General features: G+C 37.3%; 1 protein-coding gene across 2 annotated transcripts in view; it reads left to right on the top strand.

The window, feature by feature from the left end:
* The window catches only part of THSD4 (thrombospondin type 1 domain containing 4), a 243,174-nt gene that overhangs the window by 172,588 nt on the left and 43,546 nt on the right, over positions 1 to 27,040 (top strand). For both annotated transcript variants that reach the window (XM_072345424.1, XM_072345425.1), the window contains one exon: positions 13,935 to 14,139. In XM_072345424.1, coding sequence (XP_072201525.1) covers positions 13,935 to 14,139 — 205 coding nt within the window. The remainder of the gene's footprint in view (positions 1 to 13,934; positions 14,140 to 27,040) is intronic.

The following is a 27,040-nucleotide window of genomic DNA, read 5'->3' as shown; positions in this document are numbered from 1 at the left end:
TGCAAGTCGAAATTCTTGCATAACATAATAAATCGTGTTCTGGAATGATGAGCACATGAGAACGTGTTAACAAGCTGTATTATACTGCTCTGCATATAATTTAGCAGCCAGCTTTTATTTTGTTTTGTTTTCAACAGCGCTGGGGCAGAAGGGGACCAGGCAAAGCTCAGTTAATGCATGGATACGGACTTCTTAGCTGTGGGTTACATTGTCTTAAAACAGTAAGAAATACTTTTGTTCAAATTAGGTCCTTAGTGTATTGTTGTAACTGCTCTCTACAAGCTGACAGGAGGATATTTTCTTCCATGTATTGAAATTTTACTTATAAATCCAATATTTCTTACATTTCCCAACCCTTGACTTGCCCCATCAAAGGAAGAAGATTGTCAGCACATCAGTCTGCTTTGCCTCTGTGGTGAAAGATTGTTCTAAATGTTAAAAATGGTGGAAAACTTGTATGTGTTCTGTATTGTCAGGACATTTCAAGTATTGCCTGTCCACTTCCAAGTATAGATTTTGTTGTTTCCAAGTAATTTTTTTTTAGATTTTTTGCAATATTTAGGTTCGTTCAGGCTGAATTCTAGAATTCCTTACCTTTTCTTGTCTGCTTTAAGATGATGGAAACAGCTTAGTTATAAGTTTTAACATTTCTTTAGGTTTTAAGAATTTATAATACAAACACGCTTCTAAATCTAATCTGTGTGCAAACTCCATGAAATTGCATAGAGAAGTAATCAAGAAAAGACCAAAATGATGGATGCAATGTTATTTAGAAAGATCATTCTTACATTTGCATTTTCTGTGAGAGATTGTTTCACTGCTTGATGCACAGGCTCAAGGGTCTATAAGAGGGATTTTTCTCTAAACCACTGAATTGGAGAATATCATCCTGCCAAGCTGGAAGAGAACAGAGAAGAGAATGAATAATTTATGAAGTAATGAATTCCTTGTTTCTGGCTTCAGAAGTGTCACTCAAAACTATAAAGACTATGAAATATTGAAATTAAAGCATGAGAACTGTGTGTAATCACAGAGTCACAGAATTCCAGGGAAGGGACCTCAGGAGATCAAGTCCAACCGCCCTGCCAAAGCAGGTTCTCTGCAACAGGGCACACAGGTAGGCATCCAGTATTGTTCCCCTCTGCCTCATGCATTCTGGGAGGAAGCTCTATTTATCCATCTGCTTTCCCCACCCACTAAACCAGCAACTCTTATGATCTAACCTCATCAGTTACCCTATAAGCAGTCTGATTTAAAGCAGGGAGAAAGGAGGGCTATTTGTTGCCCAGAATTACAGTATTCTACATAAACATCAGTTTTATAAAATTGTATTTGCTGGTATAGGAAAAAGAGTAATTTCAATTATTTTACCAGAAATACCCATGCAGTGTCAAACACTCTAAAAAGCTCTAAAAGTGAGGAAGGTGTGCTGCTACTCTGTCCATTACCACAAAACCACACTGTAAAAACAAACAAACTCATATCTGCAGATAATTTCTCACAAGTAGGTGGAGATTGAAATTAGAGGAAACATTCTACTACAGAACAGAACAGTTGTTATATTAAAAAGAATGTTTAGTACACTGTATAGACAAGGAGTTATCTGGGCTACATTCTCTTACATCTAGGAGCAGTAGCATACTATCACTGAATGTGATAGTAATTTCTTCTTTTCAGCTCTTCTCAAAAGCTCTAGAATGTTTAGATTTAAATTGTTTTGCTTGGAATTTGCATTAGTCCCCACCTTTACTTTATACTTTTAAGGACTGTCCTTTTCTGTCAGGCAGAATATAATACTTCAGGACAGCAAATTCTGAAAGCATTTTTTTTTTTCTTGTTTTCTTTTAAATTATTAGAAAGTGGTTAAGTTTTGAATATGTACATTTGAAAGATTACAGGTACTTTGGTTACAGCTCCTTGTGGGATGCAGTTTCTGTTAGTTGCCTGCATAAAAAGAAAGCACTTGCACTTGTGCAAAATCACCTTGATTAAAATGATATTATATAGCCATTTAGCACCAAGGATGGAAGAAAAAGAACTGTACAGAATGGAGGATTTTGCTCCTGGATGTGATCTCATAGATGTCTGTTGCATTGTGGAGCAGCTGCTCTGCTGATTTTCCAGAAGGAACAGGGCTGTATTCCTCCATCATTCAAATAAAAAAGGCCACCAGTCCCTTTTTCTATCTCGTTTTCTTACAAAGCATGATGAAAACAGCATTACAGTGATTGTCATGAGATAGAAACTTTCTTCACACAGGTACATACTTGCTGTGTCAAACAGGGGCTTTCCTTGTCGCGTGGTGGAGGTGAATGTTTGCCTGTGAGTGCTCAGGAGACCAATCTAAACATAAGTAATAACTGAGACAGCTTGTATTCTTCAGATCTCTTCCTGATGTTATCATCAAAAATTGTTTGTTTTTGTTCTTTATCATGTTTATGAACCATAGTGCAATAAAGACAGGTATTGTAAAAGTTCAGGAGAAAGCTCACTGACTCCAAAGGGTTGGATTTTAAGAAGTGAATATGTTACACTGGGGAAACAGCCATGCCTTTGAATTCATCGTGCTTGTTTTCTGAAATGTTATTCTTTTGAAGAGAATTATAGAGACTTTTTATTTCATTCTGGAATGGGCATAGTATCACTTGCCAACGATAATACTGAGATATTGTCAGGGCAGTGCTGATTAAAGTATTTGTTTGAGCCACTTAGTTAAGAGGTGTTTTAAAAAAGCACGGAGTTAACATCTAAGACATCAATTGAGTTTCACTATTTAACTGTTTCTTGTCACTGCGATAGGATGAGAGGGAACAGCCTCAAGTTATAACAAGGGAGGTTCAGATTGGATATTAGGAAAAACTTCTGAGAGAGGGTGATCAGGCACTGGAACAGGCTGCCCAGGGAGATGGCTGAGTCACCATCCTTGGAGGTGTTCAAGAAGTGTGTAGATGTGATACTGAGGAGCATAGCTTAGTGGGAAATATTGGTGTTAGGTGGATGCTTGGACAGGATAATCTTAGGAGATATTTTCCAACCTCTTTGATTCTATGATGCTAGATTTTAAGAAATTCTTCATGAGTTTTTAGTCTGCAGTGGGTTTAGAGTCTAGGCATGGTGAAACTGGACTCTCCCTGTGTTTACAGTCACGTGCTTGTGCTTGCCTTCAGTGCCTCAAGGCTCCTGAAAAGTTAAGACAGATTTCTTCTAATCCAGACAGAAATTAGTGATACTGACTGAATTGTATCCTACCAAATGAAGAAAAAGGCCTGCAAGCCTCACTTTCTGTTCAGTGTATAACATCCTGTTTCCAGAGAATTGTGTATAAGATGATTAGACATCTTAATCTCATTCACACTTAAATGCACCTTGTGTAGCCCCACAAAAAGAGTTGAGCAACAAAAATCTTCAGTAAACTATTTTGAGTAGAAGTCTCCAAGTTGAGTAGCTATCCTGACTTTGATGAGGTTCTGGCCAACAAACACTTATTTCACTCACAGCTCTTTTTCTCTGCAGTGCAGTTGGCAGTTAGCTTGCTTTCATACACCATGTAATGTTTGCTTACGGGGAGCTGCCAGTCCCATTGTCCCTTAGAACAAAAGCAATGTGAGAGAAATTGTTTTGCTGACTGCTATAGGTATCATTGTGGGATATGCTTTATGTTTTTAATCCTTTTTTATTAGCTGTTCTAAGGTGATATCTTTAAGAACATCTTTTCACATGATTTCTTTTCCTGGATAGCTTTACTTTTTCCATTGTAACAAGAATAAAACCTTTCTTCTCTTTTGTAATTCTCTGGCCAGCAAGAAGCCATTGAATGTCTTAGTGAAAGAGTCTTTACATAAGTAGCTTTTTTCATTAAATATCTAGATACTATAAATGTCATTTGAATTCTTAGGATTGTCAAAAATGAATACTTCATTTCCTCTTGTTGTCTGAAATTAATCTGACAGCATGAACTTCAACATAAAGCACAGATAGGTAATGAAAACATTTATTGTGCAGGTAAAAATCTGTAATTAATTAAGTGAGCGGCATGTGGGTGTAACCACAATCTATTTGTAGAGGGCTGTAAATAGCATCAAAGATTTGTGAGTATTAAGTCTGTAGACAGCAGGAAATATTTGAAAGCCAGAGTAGGATCAAATGTTTGGGTAAAAATGATGGTAATAGCTAACCACAAATCAAGTGAGAGCCATTAGAATGTTGTTTGTTATCCTGTGGTTGAATGTAAATTCTCAACATTGCTCCTTTTATTTGTAAAGCAAGTGAAGGTTAGGCTGGAACCTCCAAGGGATGTAAGACAGTAAAATATGCACACTATACTGGTTTTGTTGTGTTCTGCCTTTGGAAGTTTTCTGAAGGTTTCTCCTACTTTACAACTAAAGGTGTGATTCTAGAGTATTAAACAGTTTCCACTGGAGGATCTATGCAGCTGAACCTTATAGGTAAAATCCTTAAGAGGCTTGCCATGCAGCTTCTGCTCTTTACAGTGTTCTGAAGAATGAACACTTTGTCTCCCTTGGGGATCAGCAAAGCTGAAAGCAGTTCCTGGAAATCCGTATCATTCTTCTGATTTACAGATAGCTCAGATGAATGAGCTATATAAGTAGTAGTAATCTTCATCTAGCTGTAGGAGTTCGGTCTGCAAGTTCATGTATGAGGATCAAAGATTTGAAAGTGGCCAAAGAAAAAGTGGTTTCTTATACTCACATTTTTCACGTGTTAAGGAGAGAAGGTCATCCAGTCAGTCTTTAGGCAACCATGCTCAGGCTAAGAGAACAAAGTATAAAAGCCAGGATCATCTGTGAGAGGAGAGCAGGGACATAAATCAAACAAAGGCACATCACAGACAATGCCAGAAGACCTTCCAGAAGACTGGGAAAAGTTGCATTTGAAACCAAGAGCACTTCACCTTTTTGCACTTGAAAGGACTTGACAATTAATTTTAGTAACACTGATTGTTTTACGCTTTGAAGCCAAGTAGTTAAGGGGTATGGCATGAAGTTTTGTATGTAAATGTTCTGATATTCCTGTGTAAGCATTCCCTTTGAATAAGAAAGCAGAACAAACAGAAGCACTAGAAGATGTGGATGAAGTGTGGCACAGTGGTTCTTTCATCTTACTGAACTTTACCAGGTCATCAGCCCTGTGCTTCCCGAGAAGAAAAAGAGCAGTAAAAGAGAGACAAGATGGCGACTACGCCTGGAAACACAACAGGACTCTACTATGAGGGTATTCTGCACAGCAACTATATTGAATGAAGTTACGATTGAAGACATGAGAGCTGGGGCAGAAAAGTCCAAAACTGAAAGAACAGAAAAGGAATATTGGTCCAATAAAGCGAACTGTAATTCTGACAGGTGAGGAAGAAGAGCTGCTAGATGGTAGGGCAATGTGTTTACTAATCAAAGCTGCATCTTGACTTGAGAGAAATGATTAAATTAACTGCATTTCCTCTGTGAGTTCCAGTGAGCTGAAATTAGTAAAGCTGGGGCTTCCTCAGGTTTTATCTCCTGTGATGCAGTCTCTTGCCCTTTTGCCCTCTTCTGAAGTAGGAACCTACAGTAAAAACACCAAACTAAAGCTAAGCTGCAAGCATCCATCTAATGGCTTAGCTCTATCAGTCTAATATCATCAATGAATTTGAAGATAAACGAATATCTTTTAAGTTGTGTCAAATATTTATTTGATGTGAATTGCTGTAGAAACCCATATGTAGAGCTGCAGCATTTTGCTGTAGCCAAGTACTTCAGCAGTTATGGTGCAGAATTCTGTTAAGACTTTGATTTTACTAAAATGTTTGTTCTGCAGTTTTTACTGCAGTTAAAGTGACAGATCTGAGAAAAATCTCATCATTGTATCACAAACCGGTTTTAAAAGTTATTACCTTAGTTTTGTGCATCAAAAGTTTTTAATCATAGTGAGAAGTTTTAGAGGAATGAAATTTCTCAGACAGCTTGAGCTCGGTGTCAGATGTGTTCTCATGTGTACATTTACTTTTTTTCGTTTTTTTTACTGAACTTTACTGCTCATCATTAGTTTTTTTTTTCCTTTTTAGATGTTTGAATTTGTGTGTTTCTTGTTTCCAGTATTCCCTACTTGTTGTCAGTTTCAGCTATTAGAATCAGAACATGGTAGTACAAGTACACGTGGGTTTGAAGCGAAGAATATGGATCTTCCATAGGGTACAAGCTGAAGGGAAATAAAGCATATGGTTCTGTATTAATATAAACTCCTGGAAAGTAGTGTGCTGAATGAATGCAGTGATACTTGTGGTTTATAGCTGCGATATGTACAAGAAACCTACCAGAAAGTTTTGATTTTTATTTCTCTCTTGTCAGTTGATCTAGTTCTAAACAGAAAATATGAAAAGTATCTCTGGAGGTGTTTGTTAAGCTTGTCTATGAGGACACCCATGGTCCTTTTCTGCAGAGCAGCTTCCTATCAGTGAGCTTCCCTCCTGTACTGGTGTATGGCATTATGTTGAGGTCAGAGGGCCAGAAGCAAGGTTTTGCATGATCTTCATAAAGCTTCATGTGGTTCTTGTCCACCCATTTCTGCAGCCTGTCAGGATTCCTCCGAGGAGTGTCCTGCTTCCAGTGGTCACTAGCCTTCATGTTTGGCAGCCCAACTGGTTTTACACCAAGCTCATTATCTACTTATCCTGTCCATATTTCTTGAATTTAGGTATAAGAATGCTATGGGAGAGTGAGCTGAAGGCCTTGCTTGAATCTAGGTAAGAAACATACACTGCTCTCCACTTGTCCACTGGACCAGCCATTTAATCACAGAAGGCAGTGGCTTGGCTTGTTCAGGTAATCCTGCTCAAATTAACTGGTTGTTAGCTGCGGATTTTTTTTTTCTTTTTTATACTTCTTGTGCTTAGAAATTCCTTCCAGAAGGATTGGCTCTGCAGTCTTTCTAAGGGCTGTGATTAAGGCGAGTAGCCCTCACCTGGGGCTCAGATCCTCCTCCTTGCCGCATTGTAGATGGATGTGACATTTACTTTTTTCCAAATATTGAGTACTTCCACCAGTCACTGCAACCTCATACTGATGTCATCCACTGCTCTCACTCTTAATGCATCCCTTCTGTTCTCAAAGACTGGTGTACATTATTTTCTCAGATGCTCTCTTATTTGATCTTCCTGTATTGTTGCTAATGCTTCATTCCTACAGACTCAGTGACAGTGATATAATTTTAAGCAAAAATTAAAATGAAGAAATTTGATGCACTTAATTCTAATAGCCATTGAAATTGCCTACTAAATTTTCAAGGTTATTAAGACTTATCTCCAGATAAGGATTGCAGATGATAGGAGAAAAATGAGTTCCCAGTGTTTCCTCTTCATTTAATTTTTTGTAACATTTTATTTTAGCTTTAGATGCCTCTTAAACAAAAGGAAATCTGTGGATTGACTGATAAATTTTATCAACAATTTATCAATAACAAAGTAACAGTATTTGTTGCTTGTGTAGTAGAGGCTAATTTGAAATGAAGAAGAATATGAATTTTGTGTGTAGTTATAAGCAGAACTTATTTGTTTATGTGTCTGTGTGTGCAGATGTTCTGCATACTGGGTTCACAAGGATTGTAAGTGCCACCTTGTGGACGTCACAATTAATTTTGTATCTCATTACAGAATGCAAATTGGTGAGGTAGCCTCGTAAAATTTAGTTTCAAGGTTTGTGTGTGAAAATAACTTGGATTGGTTTTCTGGGGATTGCAGAACCTTGTTAACTGAGACTTTAGTTACTGAGTCATTAGAATTTGAGTAATCTGTAAGGAGGCTTTGGAGTCCAACAACAGTTAACCATGGACTTTAGCGACTGTGAATAAAGCCAAACTCTGTTACTCTTAGTATAGAATGTTACTCTTCAAGATCATTGTATTTCTTGCTGCAGTTTCTGTGTTAGTTACTCTGCAGTCCTGAAGGCTAGGTGGTGTGTATCACAGGTCTGGTTTAAGCAGCAGTTACACTTTACTAGGAGCTTCAGTAATATCTAGGCTTTTTTGCAAATGCACTGCAGCATTCTTTTCCTCTTCTGAACTATCCTCTCTCAGAGGCACAACCAGCATTGTTTATGGCTCATCTCTGGCCAGCAGTGGATCCCTTTTGGAGCAGCTGTAACTGGCTCTGATCTGACATGGGCTCTGCTCATAAAAGCCTCTCCTGCATCCTGTCACAATCCAAATATTGCTCTGTAAGCCCAGTACAGCTAAGAGTTCAGGCAAATCCCTAGTGATGAGACACCCAACATCAAGGCAGAGAAGCAGGTCAGGACCAGGTTTAGAATTTGGGAAGGAGCTACAGACAAGTACCTGCAGCATAGCTTGGACACAGCTCAAAGGTGAAATCCTTGACCTCAGGAGCACCTCCTGAGATACGAGGCATCTGAACTCTGCTTCGAGGCTGTACAGTTGCATTAAGAAAGCTGGCCTGGAACCTGGACAGCTGAACCTCCACAGGAGTTGTGTTCAAGATCTGAAACAGGAAATAAAACAGACCAGAGTTGCCATTTAAGAACCACCTTCTTCTAGTTAAAGGCTGGGAAACAAGGCTAGAGATGCACTGTCCTGCAGCTGCCAGGCTCTGGCTGTAGTGTTTCTGGAACACCTTCATAGCGAGTGCAGTGCCAGAATTTCTAGACAGTCCTCCTCTGACTGCCAGATGCAGCTGCAACACTGAAATGTCAGAGGTCCTCACACTTCGGCTAGGAAGCAGGAAAGAGAATCTGTTTTCCTGGCCAAAGCCCCTTTTTGTAAGCCAGCTTTTGTCATGTGTGCCTTACATTCCTCTCATGTTTTGCAATGGGAGCTGACTTACCCTATCGTGTTACACAGTTTACCTTTAACTGATACTGGCTTTAACTGGAACTAACCCTAATCTGCTTCAGGCCTAGACTGGAAAGCTGAAATGAGCCAGGAAACATTTTGGTTTCACTTTCTACTTCTCTGATGAGTTATCCTTTATGTTTGCTTTCCTAGCACTTTACTCAGCTTAGTTATTTTCCCAGTTTTCCAGTATCTGATTGCAGTGAAGTCAAGTCATGGTGATAGACAGAGTGCTGACTGTTTTTCTTAGCTTCTACAGTTGTGTTCAAGACAGAATGAGAACAAATATTGTTACTAAAAATGCACATGAAAGCTTCTCAGACAAACTGTGGAATATATGGTTAGCCTGTGATACTGAAACAGGCATGGTTTCCAAAAGCTTTGAGGGCATTTTCTTAGTGGGGGATCTTACATGGAAGAGAACTCCCAGAAATCCAGACATTTATGGCTTGGGGACTCTGTCAAAGACAGGAAAAAAAATCTTGATGTAGACAGAAAGATTTACAGACTAAATACTTTCCTAACAAGTCAGCAGAATTTTTTGAGTGTGAATTTAATGTTGAGATGACGGCACCTGTTAAGTAGGTTGAGACTGATAAAGTGATCAATTCCTATGGCAGAAGTTTAAAAGAATGATGTATCTGTGAAGAATCATCAAGTGAAAAAGGTGCTCACTATTAGCATAATGTTTTCTTCTTTGTGTGGTCTATCATCTTGTAGCCGTCCTGGTGAGCTGGGACTACCTTAATTTAAGATGGAATTTGAGGACTAAGGAATAGAATCATAAACCAGCTGAGAAAATGAACATTACGATACTTCAGAGTTTAGGACCTTTGTAAGATGAGATACTGGCAAAGAGTATCCCCCATGGGGGCCTCTTGAGTTACTGTCTGAGGTGCAAGGGCTCTGAAAGGCCATTAATCACTGCGCATTTGTGGTATAATAAATCTCACAACTTTAATTTGAAAATTCTCCGCACTTAGCAAGAGCCTTGAGGTAAACTGACATTTCAGCAAGCTATTCCTGGTGAATTGGGAACAGTAAATTATAGTTACTCTGGTATCTTTCTTAGATGGCAATTCACTGGATATGAGAGCTGATGCTCCTTTTCATGTGTATTCCTAGGTCCAACTCACACTGATTTCAAAGGGAGCCTTGTCACTGATTTCAGAAGGATTTTGATGTAGTGCAACTAATGAATACAAGTACATTTTTGCACAAAGCAGATATGGTTGGATGAACTTTGAAATATCTGACCACCTACCAAAAATAAAGCCTGACCTGTTGATGTGAATGCTTTATGGTTATGAATTTGGGGGTAGGGAAACTAGAAGAAATTCTGAATAAACCATTTTTATTAATCCTTTCAAAACTCCTGCCTATTTAGTAGAGGCTCTGCAAGTCACTGCAGTCTCTGAGCTGTAGGTGTCTAGACGGTGGTCACTGAGACATTTTATTTGAAGGCAATACGTCATCTTTGAGCAGGCTGTTGCTGAATGCTGGTGAGAAAATGAAATACCAAAGCCGTGTCTCAAATTTTATGCTATGGCTGACTTATTCCCTGCTTGCTTTTTGAATAGAAAGGAGAAAATTTTTCTGAGTGTGAATTTAATGTTTATTTTAGGACTGAGGAATAAAAGCAAGGAATCCCTCTAAAGGGAAAGGAGAGAGTACTTTCTAAATCTATAATGAGGAGACTGCTATGTAGGAGCAGCTACTAGCTATTACTTGCTGCTAGCTATTACTAGCTATTAGAACATAGTGACTTTAAGCATTGATTTGATTGTACATTTTGGGAATAATGCTAATCTTTTGAAATGGTTAAGATGAATTTATGTTCCCTCAGCAAATGTTGGAAGGAACTCGTTCAGTGCATTTCAGTTCATAACACATCTTTACATTGTTTTTACTTGCTGAGGTACTGCAGTGTATTAAGCAGCATGATAAGGGAATTTTTGTTGCATATATGTGTGCTTCAATTTAACAAATACCACAATCTGAGAGAGCATACACCTTGGGTTGCTTTGTCCTTTCATATGATTCCATGCTTGCCAAATAGTAAGGTGATATTTCTTTAATTTGGAGTCAGGACAAACCAACCAACAGACAAACATTATCTGCTCAGTACCGTTGCGAGGATTCTACATTTTTAATTTATTTAGTTTATTTCTGTTTACCAGCCTTGTTTTGAGAGGATGGCTGCTAGTGTTCCAAATCTCTGAGTAGCTTCAAGAGTCTGTTTAGAAGCAAAAAGGAAACAGAATCAGCTATCCAGAAAGGTATTTCTTCATCTTTCCAGCATGAACTGCGAGCCAAGGCCTAGGATGTACTCTGGGCCAGTGACGGGTATCTAATCCAGTATCATTTGACCTGTGATTGATAGAAATCTGTGGTTCTTTACAGTTAGAGTGAGAGATTCCCATAGAACATGTGGGACACAACTTGCTGTATGTATCTTTACCAGATCTGTGAATAGAAGACAGTACACAGTCATTTTTATATGCCTGCCTAAACTGTATTGAGTGAATCTCAAGGTTTTCCAGAATGTATTAGTTTTTACTGGCCAGTTCTTTAGAAATCTGTGCAATACTTTAAAGCACATCATTTCCTCAAAAGTCTCAGTGGACCATCTCAGTAGTTTTTTAGTTTTTCTTTGTAGAACTATGATTTGCTGCTAGGTGTCCTGTCTGGTGGTATGTAAAATGTGAATCTGAGTGCACTCTGCATATTGCATATGGTGTGTTTATATCTTTATTAATTGTGATTCAGTATTTGTTTCCCCATTGTCAGTTACTGGTTTCAAATTATTAGGTTCTTGTTTCCAGTAATTTGTTTGTATCTTTATCAGTCATTTTCTCTGAAAGAGCAGTTAAAAATCATAAGCACTTTTTGTGCTGCATGGCACCAATTCCAAGTTGTGCAGTTGAAGAATGACAGCTGTTTTGTACATCCATTGATGCTTAACTTCAAATTATGTGTGAGTTTGAAATAGGTTTGATATTTATTCCCTACAAAGTAATCACATTTGTACTGACTGGTTGCACTGTTTCTGTCAAAAATAGTTCTGCTTATGGTGCCCCATGGTAGCTCTGCATCATGCCCTCAATGAATATCACACATCTTTCTCTATTCTCTTTTATTTGCTAAAAGGAAGAAAATTATATTAACCTTTATGGGACTCAGTAGTGATGCAAAATACCATTAAACATTTATGCTAGCAATTCATATGGAATAGCACCTCATATTTGAAGGGATTTCCTCCATAAAACAACTTGCTGGCAGTGGAAGTTTCCTGAAAGTCACTGGATAGCATACGTTGATGCTTTATTACATTTCCATCCAAAGGCAGTGTAGTGGAGAAAGTATTTGTATTCTCAGCAAAATAGCAGGAGATTAAATGTAGATGTTAAGCAGTTTTTGGGGACGGCAGTCTTCAATTAAATCTTTAAAAGATCACATTGTTAGGGTTCTTTTAGCAAGTCTTAAATTATATTACATGATTTGGTGTAGTTACCGTGGTAATTTCTGTATTTAAACATATTGCTTTGTTAGTAAGTAAAATGCGTTTTAAGGAAAACACAGAAATTACGCTCATATGTGATCTTATTATTTCTGCTGTGCTGGGCAAATGCAAGATGTTAAACCAGATGTTTCTCTCTAAATTCAAAATCTCTTTGAAATCATGCAGCAATTGCTCACAGTAGATTTAGTAGGATAAATTAGGCACTTGGTTATCAGGTTATCAGGTTATCCTGCCATGAAGCACAGTGCTCGGGACTCATCTTCTATCTCTTGCTTTGTGACAAGCATAATCATGAAACTCCATCTGATCCTGGCAGTGATGACTGAGATGGCTTTATCTGTGTTTCTTGGACAGTCATAAAAAACGTGTTGGGTGTTAAATATTTATGTTGGAAGTAAGCAGACTCTGGCTCTCAGTTTAGAACATTTCTCGCAGCAAGGGCCAAGCGTTAGTGTTGGGAATTGGAAAAGAAGAAATGCAGCGATCTCAATGCTCAAGAAACTCCCTTGTTTGTGTCTTGGTGGTATCAAAAATCTTTTTCATCCCCTTCTTACTTGGCTGATTGCTTCCTGGAAAGACCATAAAAAGGTGATGAACCTGTTTTTATTTTAACAAGTATTTGCAAGTGTTGTTGGGAATTTGAAATAATAGAGCAATACTTTAGTAGTTATTGAATATTTTCCATCAAGTTATTACATTTAATGTAAATAGAAGCAATAGCTGTATATTCTACCAGCTTGTGTGTCTTTTAATTCTTATCTGAATGGGAAAATGTTCTTTGTGCATGTGCCCCAATCCATCATTTCCAATAGATGTTTAATCATACCAGGGAGATGATAATTGTACATGATAAATCATATTTGAAGCTTTTAAATACAAAACAGCAACATAATGAATAGAAATGTTTCTACATAAGCAGAGCGCATCTCTACAATATGCATACATTTAAAGTATAACTTCCTTTTTTTTTTCTGGTTTGAGAAAATATATTTTTGTAGCCTTTAATTTGCATTATTTCATGAGACTTTTTTAGTTGTTACTGGGTTTGTTGAACATTAGATTGTGCCACTCTTTATTCAGTGAATGGGAAGGCAGTTTCTATACTGTCTTAGTACAGTATAAAGTCCTTTTGGCAACCAAAGTTGCCAAGAATAGGCTTGGTACTATTTTATTTAATTTATTTAATTTACTTATTTATTTATTCTGTGGAATTTAAGACGTTTTATGTAAAGCAGATCTACTTATGTAAAAAGGTGATCATAACAGAATCACTGCTCTGATCTCTTTCCCAACTAGCAGCTACAGAAGCTACATTGCTAAGAAATTCTTGGTATGGCGATATAATGAGCAAAGATAAATGCACCAGTGATCTTTAATGTATTCTTGTATTTTTTTGGTCACATAGCTAACTCGAATTCCTCAAGTCAGAAGAATAAGGGCAGAAATTGCTGAAATAATAACTTGAAAAATCCTTTCAGGACTTAGCGTTCTTTGAAAGTCATACTGTCCTCAGTTGTTATGTTTGATGTCTGCAGTTACAAGATGTTGGAAGCAGAAATCTCATTTTATTTTGCAGAGCATTGGCTGTGATGACTATCTGGGTTCAGACAAGGTGATTGACAAGTGTGGAATATGCGGAGGGGACAACACTGCCTGCAAGGTTGTTTCTGGAGTTTTCAAACACACACTAACAAATCTCGGCTATCACAAGATAGTGGAAATTCCTGAAGGAGCTACTAAAATTAACATTACTGAGATGTCAAAGAGCAACAACTATTTGGGTAAGTTGTATCTCAATGAATAAAATACTCTTTATATGCTAGTATAACTGGGTGGAGTGCCATCTAAGCACTGTGAAATAGACATCAGTATATGAAAAGATAGTTGATTAAACAGGCATTTTGCTCATTACTGACTGACTGTAATTCTGGCTTGACCCTGTAGGACAGACACTGTATATCTGTTACTGTCTGTTTCCCTGTCTGTGTGACATGATTTTAACATTTCCTATCGGTTAATCCATTGTTATGCTTATGCTCCCCACATTGTTAACCTAGCCTATATGTACAAGAATCCAGCACCTGGGACATGCTTGTTTATGTAAGGTATATCAGGCTTTCTAGAAGTAGAAATGAACATCTTCTGATTGCTTAATAATGTCAGCTCTTTTATATTATTATACCAAAACTGCATCAAGGTAAAGTGGTATTTGATGATATCTTAGAAAAAAGATCATCCATACAGTTATTTATGCTGAAGATGATCCTTAATTCAAAACTATAGAGGACCCTGGAGTATTTTTATCAATATTGTAGTTTCTGGAGATATATTTTTGAGGTGCGTAGCATCTAGGAAAGGCATGTCTTGCATGCTTTTGTGAACTGTGACATTTGCTGTTTAAAAACCCATTTCCAGGTTGCAAACGTCTTTGTATACGTGTGCTTCTGTTTGGGAGCCAATTTTTCTGAGACAGATCTGGAGAGAAAAGAATTACCACAGCAAATAACAAAAATGGTACTACAGGAGGCCTTGATTGCTAGCTCAGTGTTTTTATCACTAGAGCTATCCAGATGTACTGGAAGTTTAAAATCCCTGTACTCTGTTTGACAGCCACTTTATCTCACTTCTGTCTCTTGACCATCTCAGTACCACACAATTTACTCAAGTCCAAGAAGGGAAAGTTCTCATTATTGAATCTTCTTGTCTTAAGTTTCTGTTGGAGCAGCAACTGGTTTTACAGAAACAACTGCATGTAGGTGAGAGTTTACTGTGGGGATGAGAGTGCAGTGCAATGTCATCTCTGTAATCATGCATAAAATCTGGCTCTTCAAAAGTGAAGAAATAATATAAACTGTCAGTCCACAAATATCAAAAGTTTGGGACCGCTTCTGGGGTGAACTCATAATCAGTTCTGATTTGTCCTGATTTTATTCAAATGTATCTTTGATACAGATAAACCTGTATATGCCAGTGTTAGTTTTTTCTAATGAACAATTTGTATAGTATCCATCAATACTTACTCATGTCATGATGAAGGAGGGAAACAGTTATTCTGTCTCAAGATCTTCTGTAGATACTGTATGTTTACTAGCAAATGGATGAGAATGTGGCTTACTTAGCATGTCGATGGAAGTCACTACACTACTGATATAAATAAAATTATTAAACTGAATATAATTTATCTGACAGATTTACATGTCAGTATCTGAATTCAGCGGACAGAAAAGTTCACTTCGCTATATTAAAATGTTCTGAGCCACAAGTACATTTTTGGAATTGGCAGCACAGAGAAATAGTAACGTTTGTTTAAAAATAATCAAGACTGTTGGCATGTATGGGAAAGTTGCAAGGTTTTTCTTTCCCATGCTGTGCTTATCCCCTGAGCTCTTAGTTGATGCCATCATCTTTTTTCTCCTTTTTTATTCACTACATATGTTTCATTTTAAAGTTGCTGGTACGAACCTGCTAAATTTACCAACTCCCTCCTCTGTTCTGAATTCCTGAGGCTGTTCCATCCAGAAGGCCTCCAGCCTCTCTGCTTATGCTGTAGCACTATAAGCTTGGCTTATTGAGGCAGGTGTAGTTGTTCCAGGACAGAAACAAAGAAGTTCCAGCAGATCAAAAAACTGGAATTAGTGAAGGCTTTACCAAGCACTGCAGCGTACAAGCAAAATGGAAATTGGGAAATTGTTTTTTTTTTTTGTTCTTGTCTATTAGTAGGTAAAAAATTCTCACTGATGTCACAACATTTAAAATGTAGCCTTTGAGGGCTTTAAGGAACATGTTATCATGGTACAGCTGGGACACTCACAACTGATACTTAGTGGTTTGTCAGTATTTGTCTTGAATCGTAAAAATGATAAATAGTTTTAAACTTTTCTATGTGCTGAAGTAGCAAAAAACCCCCAAAGCAATAACAACTAAGCAGCCATTTATTTAAGCATGTACCGAAGTAACTTTGCAAAACTAAAGTTTCAGGTCATTGTTCTGACATAGTCCAACTGCTGCCATCAGAATTGTATGTAAGCAGCATTCCTATGGCTGTGAGGAATATAAGCTTAGCTGGGTTTGTTTTTCTCTTCACTTTTTACATTTCTTAGTTCTTCAATGCAAAATCAAGGTCACTCCATTTTATTTTTTTTTAAAGATGTCAGCAGGTGGTTCTGAGAATCTGAGTTATTCTGCTTGTCTCTTCAGGAGACAGAGTTCCATGTGATTTCATTAAACAATTTTTACACAGCTCTGTACATCTTTGCTGCTTTGTCAAATATACTAAGCAAACCAGCAGCCAGGAAAGTGGTTTTTTTTTGCCAGGAGATTTCTGTACAATTTGGAGGTGCTGGAGAAAGCAGGTAAGAATGTGATGCTTCTTACTGAAAGAGTTTTGCATTCAGCTGAGTCCTCCAAACAGCTGAAAGCTTCTCCACGCTGCTTTAGCAAATTTCTGAGGCATAATCCATTGCTCATTGTAGCAAAACCTGTGACCTCATAGAAAATATAGTTTTAGAGATGACCCTGAATATGATGGAGATATGTTCGAGCAGCCACTGAAACAGCCTATTTCATGTAGTTTTACAACTGACATTTTATAGAATGCCACATCTACATCATCACAGGTTTCTTGTGCATCTAGTGCCCTATCACGCTATTTTCAATGAACTGTTACTTTTTCCCAGGGGAATAGTTTTGGAATGGAAGCAGCCCAGTTTTGGTATTAACCTGCCTCCAAAATGGCTATTAATAACTATTCATAATGTATTAGTTGGTTTCTATATTTACTCCAGTAGTTTCTTACAGTTTGAAGCAAAAGGTATGTATTATAATGTATGTTCAAATCTGTAAACAAATCTGTAGGCTGTATAGTCCTGAGCTATGCACAGAATGACTTGCTCCTCTAAGTATTTTTCCTAAATATTTTTTTCTTGGCTGATCAATTAGACCTTTGGGCAGCAGAACTGCTAACCTTGGAGAGACTTTTCCATTGGCAGAGCACTTCTCTCACATGCTAATCTTGTATAGGAAAGAGACAAGGACATACCTCTTTCCCACTGGTAATTAACAGCTGGCAGATTCTCATACACTGAAATAGGAAGTTTGCCATTGAATTAAATAGGACCATAATACATTACATGGGACCAGTTCATGTCAGCACTTGTGCTGCAAAAAAATGTGGGTTTTGAGTATAAATATTCTGGCATCTTTGGGTTTGAGTTTTAGGATGACAAAAGTATAAAGCCAGATGACATCAATCTGATTATTTGGAAGGTGTTTTTTTGTTTAGTGGATGCTGAGAACCTTAAAGACACTGAAGGTTACTCAGATCCATAGCCTTAACAGTAAGAGCATATGATGAAGATATCAGCACTAAAAATGGAAATTTAGCCTAATAAAAGAAAGAAAGGTACAGAGATTGAAATTGAATTAGTTTTGAAACACATTAACCATGTGTTGCAAACCTGTAATCAGAAAGAAGAAGGTGATGTTCTATAATTCAAGGTTTGTGTTTAGAACAGTGGGCTGAATTTGGATCATACAACTAAGATTCAGTTCCGCAAACTACCAAGAAGCACCAACTGCTTGCTGTCATTAGCAGTACACATGTATGAGATTTTATGGAAGGGAAAGTTTATACATTAGAGTTTGGTCAAGTCATGTAGTGCCTTACATGAATGCTGTTTAGTGTGGTGATGTTTATAGCTAATTGTAAAGCTCCTTGCCATTCCTTCATGGAATGTAATAATGTGTTTTAATTGTTTTTCATGGCATTAAGTTATTTCATTTCTTAAATAAGATTAGATCTCTGAACTAATTTGTTTTCCTTGCTTTCTGTAGAATGACTCTGAACTATTCTAGCACATGCCCTCACCAAATGCTGGCATACTGTAGTCATGATTTAAATAAGAGGTATATATTGTTGTTTGTTTTTAATACAAGACCAAACTATTTTAGTAGTGTTCTTGTGAATGTTAGGGGGAGCACGAATATGGATGTATGGAACTAGTCACGTGAAAATAACGGTGGCTGACACTGAAGAGGCACTGAAAAGATGCTCTGAAAAATATTTTGATTCATTATCCCCTGCAGCACTGATAGCACTCAAACAGCACGTCTCGTGATGAAATATTGTTAGCAGCTCTGGAGTGTAAACTAATATTTTGAAATCACTTTAAAGATTCAAATTTCCAGCAACTATAGAAGTAGATTAGAACACTGGCAGAGAATTTAGAACATAAACATTGCTGGAGATACTGCTGTGTGACAAGAAATCATATGAGATGTTTTGGAATTCAAATATTAGCTCATGAAAAACCCATTGATTTTCTTCATGTGGTGCTAATTAGATCAATCACTGCACTTAATTATAGATTATTTTTTTAGAATTGCTCTTTCTGGTTATTATTTGAATTTTTTTACTCTTAGACTTTTATTTAGGAAGACAAGAATAAGGTTGCTGTGGAAAGCCATTGCAACAGATACTGCCCAATAATACAGAGAAGTGAGGGTGTGTGTTTGAATTTTCAAGACTCGGAAATAGTGTGAAAGAATATATCAGGAGTGGGATTTTTTGTGTTTTCTCTATTACCAATGTACGGCAAACTTCAGTTTTACAGTACTTTAGTGGCTTTCCCAAATCAGTGGTGAGAGCTGCCAATGAGCTGTTAATAATCCATCCATTTCTATTCAGAAACAAATGTTGCCATTTTTTTCTTTTAAGTTTAGTGAGTACAGCAAGAAGAATCTCATATTTGTGTGTATTGTGCTGGACTTGGGAAATCCCCACAGGGACTTCTAGATGGTATTTTTTGTGGTGTGCATTACTCATTGAGTACATCTCTGTGTGTGTTGGTGTATGCATCAGAGTTGGAGTGTATCTCTCTCATGTTTACAGCTTACTGTCTGCATCACTTGTAAGCTATGTAATTGCGTTATCTGGATTAGTATATCTGTTTTTTTTTACCTTTTGTCCTTGGCTCTCCACTGGAGCTGAACAACAAAGACATTTTCTTGTGCAGATGACAGATTTTCTCCAGACTGTGAAGAAAAGCTTTAAAGATTTACATCTTAAATAAACTGACCATAAGCACGGCAAATTCGAAACTTAAGGAAATTTGGGAGTAAATTATTAATAACTGAACAGGAAGTTAATCTCTGTAAAGCTAGCAGTGACATTCTGAATAATGTTCCTTAAACATGCTTTCTAATATTAGGAATACTGGCAAATCTATTTTGCTGTTACTTCCTAAAGATTGAACTGAGGAGATGCTGTCCTGTTTGAGTTTTTGTAAAGATCTGATGCTCAGAGCAGATTCTGTGTTTTTTTTTTCCACCTAATTTAATTTAGTTAACATTGGATGCCTGGTTGTAGGTATGCCAGTCATCTGAATTAGTACTAATTTGATTTAATTTCTCTTTTGAAAAGCCTTTTGTATGGTGATGCTATGGAAGCATCTAGAGGTCTCAGAGCCTGGGGGAGCACTGGGGCTTCTACTTCACAAGGAGTGTTGTGGAGCAGGAGATAATCTGAAATGCAGTGTGAACACTTCTGAATCTGTAAAGGGGATTTTGCTTATGGAGTGATAAAGTGCTACTTGAAGTACTTGCAGGTTGTGACAGTGTTTGACTTGTGGAGCTCTGCGTGTGTTTAAGGATAATGTGTATGTAGATAAGTTACTGAGGAGAGTAAAATGTGTTTGCTTTTAATGCAAGAGGTTTAAGAACTGGTAAGAGTCAATAAACTAAGATGCAGAAAAGTGTGAGAGCTGCCTTTCTAACACTTCTTACTCCAAATTCATTTCTGTGTTGCTTGATTCTTCTAGCACACTTCAGCGGTTTTCCAAATTCTTTGAATTACTTTCCTTAGCATAATTTCAAATTGTTTTTCTGCAGAGAAAGATTCTTTCACTAAAATGTTCGTCGTATTATAGCCAATGTGTAGTGTTTGGCTGGGGCAACCACTTACTAAAACCCTTGAAGTTGTTAAGAATTTGGATGAAATTCAACCCTGGTGTTAATGAATTCAACTCCACTGAATTCAAGTTGCACAAGAATCTTACCTAGCATAATGACCTGTAGTTGAACCAGAATGTGTCTAGGACATTTTTCTTTGCTGACCATTTCTTTTTTCAATACTGGTGTTGCTTAACTAATTACATTCTAGAGTTTCTGGCAAGGTTATCTTACTGTAGCGTATTCCAAGGCGACCTTTTCCCATCTGGCTTCATTAAATAGCGAGCTGATACGTGACAGTCCGTGTAGTGATCTTTAGGTTCCAGGCACATTTTGAAAGCATACTGAAGAAATGCATTCTCAAAAGCTAGTGTATTCTTTTTCGTATATTAAGTGGCAGATCCTTTAAAAAAGAAAACAAACAACAACAAAAAAAGCAGACCGTGTTGCTCATGTGAGTATCTCTTTCTAGCACCCAGTGGCTGGGATTGTTGGCTCATACCTACTCACTGATGTCAGCAGTTGTTACCAGTTTTGGAGCTCACAGTGTTCTCATTTCCTGTGTTTCCTTATTCTGTCAGCATTTAACAAAAGTGGTGTTATTTTATCTTTTTTATTACTATTTGTTTGTAAGCAGTGTTTTTGCAAAAGCAGTTACCACTGCAGCAGTGCACCAGCTGAAGCCTGCTGTTGCTTTGATCTTCCCTGCAAATACATCATCTGAACAACAGCCAGCAGCGATGAGTCCCACTGAGGTGCTTGTTTCATAAGTTCTGTATCAAAAGAATGCTTTTTCTTTTCCTTTCCTTGAAATATGGAAAGGTTGTTTTCAACAGAAGGGAAAGGAATAAAGGAAGGTATGCAAAATAGTGAAACTCAGAAAGGCTGCTCGGTTTGGCTTGTAAAGCACCCAGCAGTCTGGTTGCTTATATAACTTTCCAAACCCCCTTGGCCTGGAAACCTCTGGAGAACTGACTCTGCTGCAAGATTTTTGGTATTTCCTGCTTCTCATCAGACCCCAAAATCTTTAATTTCAGTCTTTCTCACAGTGTTTTGATTATACTTCTGTTTCCAGTTATGAACAAAACCAAGGAACTTGAATGTAAAATTTCAAAGAAAATGCATGAAAAAAGAGAGATGAGCAAAGAGACCTGAACAATGGCAAGTTTTTATTTAACTGAACTCAACCTGAACTTCATAGATCTCGAATATTTAGATTTGTCTTTGTTTTCTGTCAGGTGACTAAACCATCAAGTCGTTTGCATGAATATAGTAGTTTGTTGTGGCTGATAGCACAGGTTTCAAGGCTTACTTAAAAATCTAAGTTCTTTTTAACCATGTGTGTTGAGCATCTTGAGGTACCTACTTGTTCTGCCACTGACCAATGTTTGTGACTGTTTTCTTCATTTCCAATCTTTGTTGCAAACATTTGTCATACTGAATTAATCTCTATTTGTCATTGGTGAGTTTTTAATCTTAATTTTTCACTGCAATGAAATGTACAATGCATGTACAGTACATTGTAGGTTCACGTGTGTTCCTTTGAGGCAGATATTCCATGGTTCCAGTCACAAAAATTCCACTGTCAAACAGAGTCAGCGTGTGAAACTTCAATTCCTCCTCTTCTCACTTCATAGGAGAAACTAAGAGGCTCTTCCCAGCTGTGTATGAAGTATTACTTTACAGCTGTTGTTCACATGAAAGTTAATTAGATAAAAAGATCAATGAGTTTTGAAAATTGTTTTACAAATAAAAGCTTTCTGGTCTAAGAGGCTTCTTAGAACAGTTTGGTGGTCTCTTGTGTCACAGTTCTGGATGGGTAACTGTCAGGATGCTGTTTGGTTCTGTGTACTGGAATGTTTGGAGTATTTCAAATACCTGAAAGGTGCTTACAGCAAGAGCAGGGCTGGTCTATTCTCACTGGTGACAGGACAGGGGGAAATTGCCTCCAGTTGTGCCAGCATAAGTTTAGATTGGATATCAGGAAACACTTCTTTACAGAAAGTGTGGTTAAGCACTGGAATAGGCTCCCCAGGGAGGTGGTTGAATCACCATCCCTGGATGTGTTTAAAAATCATTTGGATGTGGTGCTCAGGGACATAATTTGTCAGAGGGTTGTTATAAGATTGTGGTTGTGGTAAGATTGTGGTTGGACTTGGTGATCTTTAAGGTCTTTTCCAACCTAAGTAATTCTGTGATTCTATGATTCTAAAGTGTCCTCTGTATTTTAGTAAGCTTCATCTTTTTTTTTTTTTTTTTTTTTTACCTGATTTTGCTTCTCTGCCATTTGGCTGCAATATAGACTCATGCTATCTTTCATAAAACAGCATGAAATAAATATATTCCTTTTTATCTTCCATATCGTGAATGTACTTAACTGCCTTCTTTTCTTAAGGTGCTGTTTATATCCTTGAGGATATGGTTGTCCATGTGCAGTACACATTGTCTTCTAGAAAACTTCACAGTAGTAATACTTTAAAAGTTACATCTCAGATTAGGCAGTGCAAGTAATTTACGTAGAACGTTTGTACATATATCCGTGTGTCAGAGTGCCCACCACTGCTGGGATGTAAATGGTGAGAAGACTCCATGGCATCCATGGCTGTGTCTCTCTCCCCTGGATTGTCAAGGTTCTGGGATGATCGGGTTATTTTGTTTGTCTTTAGTTTACAGCCAGGCCTCGTAACAGATCTAAAACTTCAGCTTTTATCCTTGCCTCTTGTGTAAGTTTTTTTTTTTTTTCTGTAACATGGATGATTCTTCTCTGTTCTTCTTCTCCTCTAAGACAGCCAACAAGGGACCAGTTTTGGAATGTCATGCATCCTTTGGAAGTCATGAGCTTTGTGAGTTCATCAAAGTCGTGGCTGTGTCGTGTGTTAGTCACAGTACTGTCCTCTTCTTAAAAATTATAATTCAAAATGATTGTTGTACTCTGACTCAGCTACCCCTTAAGAATAAATGAGACCAGTCCACATTCTTAAACTATCTATAGACAAATTCCCAAATCATATCAAGACACATATCTTTTCTTTTTTTCTTGCCAAGAGGAGAGGTTGTTACTTATTTAAATAGCTGTTCAAATGCTGCAGAACATAACTTAAGAAAAAATGTCTGGGAACCTGGTTTCAATTGTCTTAGACATTTCTGTAAAGCATTCTTTGATTCCCTAATCTTGTTTTATTCTGAGCAAAATTCTCTTTTGGATAGTGAAAAACCTCTTTCTTTGTTCCTTAAGCATCCCTTGATCTAGTTGGAAGATGTCGTTACATCATTGTCTGATTCTATAGAAGAAACATTTTTATCTTTTTTTTTACTGTTGCTGTGCTGATTTTCCTTTGAACTTGTAAGTTTCAGTGTTTTTGTTTCTAACTCTTTTTTACATCTTCTAGTAAAACAATCAGCCAGAAGAAATTCTACATTATTAGTGGCTTCATGGTTGGATCCAATAAAGAGACTTCATATGCAGAGAATATTTTTACATTGCAGCATTAAATTCCAAAAGAAATCCAAGGTATACATGAGGATATAAAATATGATTTATAGACTTTGTGATTAAGTTAGTCAAGGGAGATTAAACTTTATCCTTTTCTTCTTAGCTTGCCCAGTGTCTTTGTTTTCTGTTGAATATCACTTCAAGTCTTTGTGTCAGGAAAATGCTGGTACTTAGAGGTCACTCAGGCCCATTATTTCCTTTGTGTTTGTGTCCATGACAAAGGTAGTTAGCCACAGTCAAGACTCATTTTATTTTATGTATGTGTTATAATTAAGCTGCTGTAATTTTAAAAAATTCGATACATGCCTGTGGTACAGGTCAGATGAATGTCTGCTGTGAGATTAGGTGTTTTTAACTAAGCTACTCAGTGGAGGTGACCAGCTTGTACTGGATGTGGTTTAGAAGCCTTGAGACAGAAAAGCTTGAATATCTGTTGATCATCAGTCAAACAAAATGAATATGAAGGTATTTATTAAGGACGTGATAGTCCAGCTGCAGCCAGTCTGCATTGAAAGGCTGATGTCTGTTATCTCATTCACCCACATTAACCTACACCAGCACTCCTACCAAAGAAAATAATGCTCAGCTTTTAATCAGCATGCAGCCAGTTGAAGTGGGTGATTGGTGGTACAGTATGAGGTTAGAACTGCTCTTAACATGGAGTTGTTACAGAGCAGGGAATTTCTGAACATAACTTGAAATAAGAATTTTGTCTTGCAGTTCTACTGAAGTTAGGGGGTGGGGGCCTCAGGTGAAGCTGGTTGGGCTAGTTAAGGCATACTGATGCATGTAGGGCTCTGCCAAAAACTGGTAGTGATAGAGAAGCAGATCATGTGGCACTTGTGGAGTTCTCAAGTGACACACTTGTCTTTAATCAGGGTGGGAAGCAGAGGCCAGAGCATACCTTCAAGAGATAGTTGTGTCATGCATGAAGTGACTGGAGAAAGGTTGTTTTAGCTGGAGTATATTGGGCAGATTGGAAATGGGAGAGATGACCGTACTTTAAAGTGTGATTTTTCTGGGAACTTAGTAAACTTATGGTTTGATTTATTTTTTTTAAAGAAAGTCATAAAGTAGTAGTGTGTTTTTCAAAAGCGATGTCATCAAATTTTATTGCTAAGTCAGATGCTTGCTATAGACAAACAGGTTGCTCTGTCAGCAGATATGGGTTCTATGATGAGAGAGGCACTGACAAAAAGTAAATGATGTCTTCTGATGGACGAGCCTTCAGACCAAACTCTGCAAATTTAGCTCTTAGATAATCAAAATGGTATTATTATTATTTAATTATCTATAGATAAGTATTGTATTGTTTGTCTTTGACTAAATAAGTACTTTATTTCTTAATAATTGGATTACAGTTAAACTTGAATCTCCAGGTTATTGCATGAAGTATCTGTCTTGTTTTTCCAAGGGTAATTTAGGCACCCCCCCTGCCCCCAGTCTGAGTTAATAAATACACCAGGTAAGCATCTGTTTAATTGAGCAGAATTATCTACTCAGAAGATGTTTATAAGAAGTAATATCAAGGCTTTGGAAATCTTGGGGAAGAGATACATTTTTATCAGCAAAAAGAAGCCCTGTCATTTTTCTTCTGAATCACTTGTAAGTACCTCAGGCAGCAATGTTGTAGCGTATAATGTGTCTACAGATGTTCAGTCAGTCTGCAGAATAAAGATTCCTTCAATAAGTGGAGTTATACATTTACTGTTGAATTTCTGTTGTAACACTTCATTATTCTCTTCAGTTCATATTCCAGAAGACTGTGAGGATTGATTTTTCCCTCAGTCTGGCGGAGCCATGAGTGATGGCTGCATATGCAGAGCTGTAGCTTGCTCTGATTTTTTTGTTGTTCTTTAAAAAAAAAAACATTTCTTTCCTTCCCCGGACTTAATTAATACAGGGGAAGCTCAAGTCAGGGGGATTGCTTTGAGCTTAAGTTTGTAATATAAGTGAATGATATTTTTATTTGGTTATCTTATTAAAAAATAACAATTAAAAATAAAGAAGCAGTTTTTGTTAAGAGTTTGTGACTCTTCATCACCACCATTTCTTGTTGTATTTTTAACATAGTTAGGATTTATGAGACTTTTTAAGTGTCACTGGTAGCACATTATTCTACCAGTGTGCCAGTTTCTTCCAATTGTATCTACTGATGCAGCAAGAAATGAAGTTCTCTTTAATTTCCTTTGTCTCTCTTAATAGATGTTGCAGTCCATTCCTAAAGCTTTTGAGTCTCTATTCAAAACAGTTCTTCATGCATTGTTTTTAAAATGTTCTTATGGTCCTAATGAGCAACAGACCAAGTTTACTGTTAACCAGTAGCAGTAAACTTAATTAGAGGGAGAGGTATCATGCTTTGAAACTGCAAGATTTGTCTGTTGCTCATAAGTAAAGATTCACTAGTTTATGAATGAAACAGACCCTGTATCCCCATGCCTCGTATTGCAGACTCCATTCTGAGCTGTTGGACAGAAGTCAGGTTCTGCACATCTACAAGGGAAGAGAGGATTTTCTTCCGTTGTGTTTTCTCCCTTCTATTGTTTCTAGAAGGGTCACATATTTGTTATTTAGTACACTGCAAGTAGTTACATTTTAAAAGTTTAAAATAGAAATTCTACTGATGTTTCTTAATCAACCTTGAGTTGCCAGGTACTGACAGTGGTTCTTTGGTGTGCCTCTTTGTAACAGCCTGCTTTAGTTAGTTGCAGTGTGCGTGTCAGGAGAAGTGCATACCCAAAACCTCAGAAGAATGCACCAAAACTGTACAGGATAGAAGTAGTGTGAAAACTCACAAACTACTTACATGGGTACAGCTTGTCTTTGTTCTTTGCCTTCGTTTATCTTTACTTAACAGACTTTGACAAAGGCATACTAAAAAGTAGAACAAAAGCGAGCTATTTCAGCAATTTCAACAGTTAAGCAAACAAGAGAGTGACTTTCTGTATACATCCTGGAACTTGAACATTGCTTACTGTTTGTTGAGAATCAGGCACATCTGACACTAAGATGTTTGGTACCCTGTCCTGCTGAAGTTGTGTTCCTTTGGTTTATTTTATTTTCTCCTGCTAAAGTTGCAAGTTAGCCTGATAAACGTTGTACACAGGAGATATTGGCATTCTTTTTTTTTTTTTTTTCTGATTAGAATGTGTGCCATGTCTCTATCATCACTGTCTCCGCTGTGTACATTTTTGAAGCAAAGGTTCAAAACCTCTTAAATTGTAAAATAATCTAAAACTGAG

Source organism: Excalfactoria chinensis, chromosome 10 (assembly GCF_039878825.1).
Source record: "Excalfactoria chinensis isolate bCotChi1 chromosome 10, bCotChi1.hap2, whole genome shotgun sequence".
In the NCBI taxonomy this organism is placed as follows: domain Eukaryota; kingdom Metazoa; phylum Chordata; class Aves; order Galliformes; family Phasianidae; genus Excalfactoria; species Excalfactoria chinensis.
The sequence above is the reverse complement of the archived record's forward strand: the minus strand, read 5'-3'. Positions and strand labels throughout refer to the sequence as shown.